This window comes from Oenanthe melanoleuca, unplaced genomic scaffold (genome assembly GCF_029582105.1).
Source record: "Oenanthe melanoleuca isolate GR-GAL-2019-014 unplaced genomic scaffold, OMel1.0 S001, whole genome shotgun sequence".
NCBI lineage: Eukaryota > Metazoa > Chordata > Aves > Passeriformes > Muscicapidae > Oenanthe > Oenanthe melanoleuca.
In genome coordinates this window covers 1351243-1357798 of record NW_026612650.1, presented here as the reverse complement: position 1 = coordinate 1357798, position 6556 = coordinate 1351243, and the positions used below count along the sequence as shown (strand labels likewise).

General features: G+C 51.1%; 1 protein-coding gene across 1 annotated transcript; it reads left to right on the top strand.

Annotated features, from left to right (window-relative positions):
- The first annotated feature begins 5629 nt into the window (after positions 1–5629).
- On the top strand, positions 5630–6556 carry LOC130265949 (olfactory receptor 14J1-like). Its single transcript, XM_056515291.1, has one exon. It carries the CDS (start codon positions 5630–5632, stop codon positions 6554–6556), a length of 927 nt encoding a protein of 308 aa, XP_056371266.1.

Here is a 6556-nt window from a genome sequence, read left to right as displayed (position 1 = left end):
GATCCCTAAGTTCTCTCTTAGATCTCACTCGATTCCCCCAGGCGTCCTCCAGTCCCTCAACTTTCTTTCCAAATACTTTCCCCAGATCCAAAACTACCCCAAATATGTCCCAGAAATGTCTCCCTGGACAGGAAATGCCCACATTGACCTGTCTAACAAAATAATGATAATAAAGATGACAAAAAAACTACAAATATTATGAATTATCTTAAAGAGGGAGAAATCAATAACCAATAGATCTTATTTAATTAATGAAGGGAACTGTGTAACTTAGAACGAATGATCAATAATTTTTTGGTTGCTAATTATATATGAAGTTTTAAAATAAAAATTAAAAATTAGATTTTTGAAATAAAGAATAGTAATATTTTAAATAGGAAAAATATAACTCTAATTTGAAAATTATGAACAAGGAACTTGAGCAAAGGGTTTAATACAACATCCAATTCAACATAAAACTCTTACCATAGCATTAACTCCATTCAACCTAAAAACATTTAACCCTTTAGATGATTAGTTACCCCAAAATTTTCCAGGTAAATAGGACTAGATGGAGGACAAATAAAGAACAACAGAAGATCTATAGAAAGACACACATATAGGCACCAGCTGCTCGAGTTCCAGCACTACTCACAGAAAATCCCCAGCAGAAGGCAGGATCCAGGCCAGGGGCTGACCTCCTGCTCTGGGTTTAACCCCTGGGCCAGCATGGGCCCGCCCCTTTGGACAGACTGCCAGCTGCTTGTCCAATCAGAGTCAGGGTTGGCACCAGTTGGTAGTGTGTGATTGATTGACAGCTCCACCAATCAGAGCTGGGGGAGTTCTGCCTGCTGTGTGATTGATAGACAGCTCGGCCAATCAGTGCTGGGGAGCACCATGGCTTTGGGCAGGGCTCTGTTCCCCACATACCAAGGCCTGAGCCAACCCGGGTCCCACACGGGCACTCTGAGCATCCCAGGGTGTCTGGGACATCGATCTCATCCAGCCTCTGACAGCGACCATGGTGAAACTGCGGAGCCTCATGGAACCAAGGGGCCATGGTGACACCGTGGGGCCCAGAGTGTCACAGAGGAGTCATTGTGACACAGCAGGACCTCATGGAGCCGAGGGGCCATGGTGACACTTCAGGGCTTTGTGGAACCAAGAACCCATTGTGTCATTGCAAAGTGTCATGGAAGCACAGGGCCATTGTGCCAATTCAGAACCAAGGAGAACATTGTGACACTGTGGGGTCTCATGGATCCAAGGGAACATGGAACAGGTCGGGCTGGCTGGGCCTCCCAGAGGCCACTCGACAGGTCTGGCTGACCTTGGCATGATGAGGCTGCTGCTCATCTGCTGCTGAAGCACCGGGGCTCTGTGCTTTTCTTCCTATGGAAAAGAACTGTCCTTCTCATCAAGGTGCCCATGGCCAAAATTCCGATTTCTCCTCCAAATTTCCTCATATTCAAAGATTGCTCCCAGATGAAATCTGCCAGGAGAGACAGATCTGGCTGGCTGTAGCTTTCTAAGGGCTGGCTCTCATCTGCCTTTGAAATACTGGAGCTCTGTTCTTTCCTTCCTAATGAAAAGAACTCTCCTTCCTGGCCAGGCAGCCATGGCCAAATTAAATTCCACCTGCAAAAATCCCTCTATTGAAGGATAGCCCCAGATGAAAGGTGCCAGGATAGACATCTGGCTGGCTTGCCCTATGGTCCCCACCTCTCATTTTTTGCCAAAACACTTGAACTTTGCACTTTTTTTTTCCCTATGGAAAAATCCATCCATCTTGACCAGGTACCCATGGCCAAAACTGGGATTCTACCTCCAAAACTCAGGATTGCTCCCAAGTGAAAGCTGCCAGGAGAGATAGATCTGGCTGCACTTGGCCTCCTGGGGGCTGCCTCTCACCTGCTTTTGAAACATGGGGACTCAGAGCTTTCCTTCCTACAGGGAAGAACCATCCTCTTCATCAAAGTGTCCGTGATCAAAATTGAGACTCAGCTCACAAAATAATGTATATTCAAGAACTTCTCCATGACAAAGCTGTCAGGATGAACAGGCCTGGCTGTCTTGGCTTCCCAGTAGACACCTGTCTCCTCTTCTTCCTTTGAAACCCCTGAGCTCTGTGCTTTCCTTCCTATAGAAAAGAGCCACCATCCCGATCAATGCAGAAATGGCTGAATGTGAGATTCCACCTCCAAAATTCCGTATATCTTTTGCTATAGAAAACATAGATTCCCTTTCCTATAGAAAGGATTTCTTTCACACAGAAGCTTCCAGAACAGAGACGTTGGGCTGGCCATGGCCTCTGATGGCTGCCTTTCATCTGCCCCTGAAATAATGGTGTTCCATGCTTTCCTTCCTATGGAAAAGAGCCCTCCTTTTCCTCCAGGCATCCATCTGAAAGTGATATTTCACCTCCAAATGTGTATCCAAAGATAGCTCCCAGACAAAATCTGCCACTGCCATCTAATCTGGCTGGCCTTGGTGATTGTCCTCATCTGCCCCTGCAACACTGGGGATGGGTTGTTTCCTTCCTGTGCAGACCATGGTGACACTTTGGATACCCCATGGATCCAAGGGACTATTGTGACACTGTGAGGACCTCGTGGAACCATGAGCACTGTAATGACACTTCAGGGCCTCATGGAACCAAAGGGCCATTGTGACTCTGCAGAAGCAATGAGAACATTGTGACACTGAGGAGCCGCATAGAACCAAGGGGCCATGGAACAGATCTGGCTGGCTGGGCCTTCCTGGGGCCACCATACAGGTCTGGCTGATCCTGGTGTGTCGAGGGCTGCCTCTCATCAGCCCCTGGAGCACTGGGGCTATGTGCTTGCCTTCCTAGGGAAAGGACAGGCAGCTCAGGTTGGCTTTGGCCTCCTGAAGGCTGTCTCTCATCTAGCACATAACACTGGGGCTCAGTGTTTTCCACCCAGTGGAAAAGAACTGCCCTTCTCACCTAGGTGTCAATAGCCAAAATCGGAATTCTACTTTCAAAATTACATCTATCCAAAGATTGCACAAGACAAATGTAGCCAGGACACACAGGCCTGACTGCCCTGTCATCTGCTGACGTTCTTAGACTATGAGCACAATCTTTCAATTTTTCAATAGCCTGGAGAGAGCCCACAGATCTCCCAAGGTGGGGTTTGGAGGCCTCAAGCACATGACCACAATACAGGGACAAATGAACTCCACACTCAGTGGAGTGGAGACTGAGAACAAAGGCGGAGACTGAGAAGCATGGGAAGGACTGAAAGGTGGTTTCAGAGATGGTGGGTGTTTTTGACATAGTAAAGAACAGCTGGAGGAAGAAAATTAATGTCAAGTGCAGTTGAGGAGGCCCAAAATGGTAAGAAAGTAAAAGGGATTTCAGACCCAGGGCAGGGCTGTGGTGCAACACCTCCCCCAGAATGAGACTGGAGCATCCCAAGGCTCTGTGTGGCCAGGCAGAGGCAGGCAGAACTGTCAGCAAAGGAAGGGGCCAGCGAGGTGGGGCAGCCGGGGGATGACGACAGCCTGCAGGGACAGAGGCGCAGGGCATGGACACCGTAGGACAGCCTGGGCTGCAGAGGGCACAGGGATGGGCAGCAGCTGAAAGGCCCTGCCAGAGCCAACTGCTGCAGCACTTGGGCCATGGCTGCTGGCCCTGGGCCTGAGGCCAGCAGGGGACAAGTGAACCTTGCTGTGCTGGGGCCTCATTGCCTCCTTGTCCCTGCTCAGCAGCCTGGCAGGGGCTGCCCCATGGTCCTGCCCTTGGCATTGCACATCCCCAGAGCCCAGTGCCCTGGGAAGAGCCCTGAGCAATGAGGGAGGGACAGGATCTGCCTGGCCAGGGGCTAGGGCTCAGGCCTTGGCCTTTTGCATTCCTGAAACACATCCAGGTCTGCTCAGCATCAGACACCTTTGCCTTGTTTGTCTCCATCTCTCATCACTGCTCCAGTGTTCTGTTCTAACTGGAACCACAGGACACTTTCTCAGTTTGTGTTCCTCATTGGAACCCATTAAAACTTCAAGGAACTTTTGAGCTTGATTGTGATTTTGAGACCTTGAGAAGTTTATTAAACACTCTCTCAGGGACGGAGTCTTATGTAAACAGCAAGAAAGTCCTGAGAGGTTCATTAATGTCCTTGTGCTGTGTCTGTTCTGCTGAGCTGGTCTGGACTCCTGGCACAGATGCAGCTCCCAAGGTAAATCAAGAAGAGCTTCAAAAAGACATTTCTGCTGAGGAGCAGCTCCTCTCCCAGCCCAGCAGGGCTGAGGGCACTGCCTGCAGGCACTGAGGGGACAGGAGCCAGGCACAGACAGGGTAAAGGCAATCAGGACTGGGAAGACTTTGAGCTGAGACTTCACTTGGGGAAACATCTTCACAGCCCTGGACATGGTGAGTGTGTGGGTGCAGGCCAATGTCTGGTGTGTTCCTGGAGGGATCTCCTGGATCCAGCACACAACAGAGCCTGGGGGATGTGTCAGGAGGACTCTCCCAGTTTCTCGGAGAAGGAGGAGGTGGATGTGCTGCAGAGCAGGGCTGGCCTGGGCACCGTCAGAGGGTCAGGGCAGGACAGCTCCTGCTGCCAGTGACGGCTGCAGGGGCTGAAGCTGGGGCTGCAGACAGGGCTGCCCAGGGCTGTCCTGCAGAGCAGCTCCTGCAGCCCTCAGGGCTCTTGGCCAGCCCAGGGCATGTGCCACCTGCCAGGGGCAGCTCTCAGCCTGCCTGGCAGCTCCCCATGGACTGTGGGGAGAAGTTGGAAGTGGCCACCCCCATCAGGGCAGATTCCTCCTGCTGTGCAGATGGTGCTGCATGGCCAGGGCTGCTCTCAGCATTCTCCTCAAGGGAAGGGAAAGGGGCTGTCTGTGTCAGGTGTGTCTGTGTCACTGAGACTCCTGCACTGTCCCACTGGGCATCAGCAGATCTGCCTCACATCTCCCTCACAAAGTGCCTCCTCACCCTCCTGTGCCTACAGACAGCAGCAGCACCTTGGCTTGCAGCATCTCAGTTTGTCTGAGCTGCCCTTAAGGCCCTGCTGCCAGAGAGATGCCCCTGGGCAGTGCCCTGTGCTGGGAGAGGTGTGCAGGGCAGAGATGAGCCCCCAGAGCATGGCTGGGCTCTGAGAGCACTGGCAGGGACAAGGCTTGGATAGAGAGAAACAGCTCCCTGTAGGCAGAACTCCAGGCAGATGAGAGCCACACCAAACCTGGATATCCCATCCTGTCTAGATGCACAGGGAAAAAAATGTGGATTTAGAAAATCTTGCTTTGAAACCAGATCTTTCAAAATGTCTTCCTTATTTTTCAGGCACATTTTAAGTGCAGTCATTCTGAAATAAAGACAGGTGTATACGAGCGAAGGGCATTGGCGTGAGACCAGCAGGTCTGACTATACTCGGGCAGAGGTAGCCCTGTGCTCCCCCTGGGCTCCCCAGTGTTCAGTCTCAGAGCAATGCTTAAAGAGGATTTCTCTCCCTTCAAAGAAATCAAAACCCCGAGATCAAAGATAAAAATAATAAGTGAGAGGAATTTCCCAATGAAAGAGAAGCAATTTTGAGTAAATACGTAAGAAAATAAAATAAGATTGACACAAAGAAACCTAGACCAACAACTCTGTCTTCTTTTAACAGTCCACCCTGGCCAGAGTGAAGAAATGTCCAACAGCAGCTCCATCAGCCACTTCCTCCTGCTGCCATTGGCAGACACACGGCAGCTGCAGCTCCTGCACTTCTGCCTCTTCCTGGGCATCTCCCTGGCTGCCCTCCTGGGCAACGGCCTCATCATCAGCGCCGTAGCCTGCGGCCACCACCTGCACACCCCCATGTTCTTCTTCCTGCTCAACCTGGCCCTCACTGACCTGGGCTGCATCTGCACCACAGTGCCCAAAGCCATGCACAATTCCCTCTGGGACACCAGGAACATCTCCTACTCAGGATGTGGTGCACAACTATTGACTTTTGCTTTTTTCATTTCAGCAGAGTATTTCCTCCTGACCGTGATGTGCTACGACCGCTACGTGTCCATTTGCAAACCCCTGCACTACGGGACCCTCCTGGGCAGCAGAGCTTGTGCCCACATGGCAGCAGCTGCCTGGGCCAGTGGCTTTCTCACTGCTCTGCTGCACACAGCCAATACATTTTCCCTGTGCCATGGCAATGCCCTGGGCCAGTTCTTCTGTGAAATCCCCCAGATCCTCAAGCTTTCCTGCTCACACTCCTACCTCAGGAAATTTGGGGCTTCTGCTTTTACTACCTCCTTAGTACTTGGTTGTTTTGTATTCATTGTTTTCTCCTATGTGCAGATCTTCAGGGCCGTGCTGAGGATCCCCTCTCAGCAGGGACGGCACAAAGCCTTTTCCACCTGCCTCCCTCACCTGGCCGTGCTCTCCCTGTTTATCAGCAGTGCAGTATTTTCCTACCTGAAGCCCTCCTCCATGTCCTCCCCATCTCTGGATCTGTCCTTGTCAGTTCTGTACTCATTGGTGCCTCCAGCCTTGAATCCCCTCATCTACAGCCTGAGGAACCAGGAGCTCAAAGGAGCCTCGAGAAAACTGATGACTCACTATTTTCAGAAGCATTAA

What these genes read in the sequence shown, in the direction of transcription:
- LOC130265949 (XM_056515291.1), top strand. Translation starts at nt 5,630, where the DNA reads ATGTCCAACAGCAGCTCCATCAGCCACTTCCTCCTGCTGCCATTGGCA.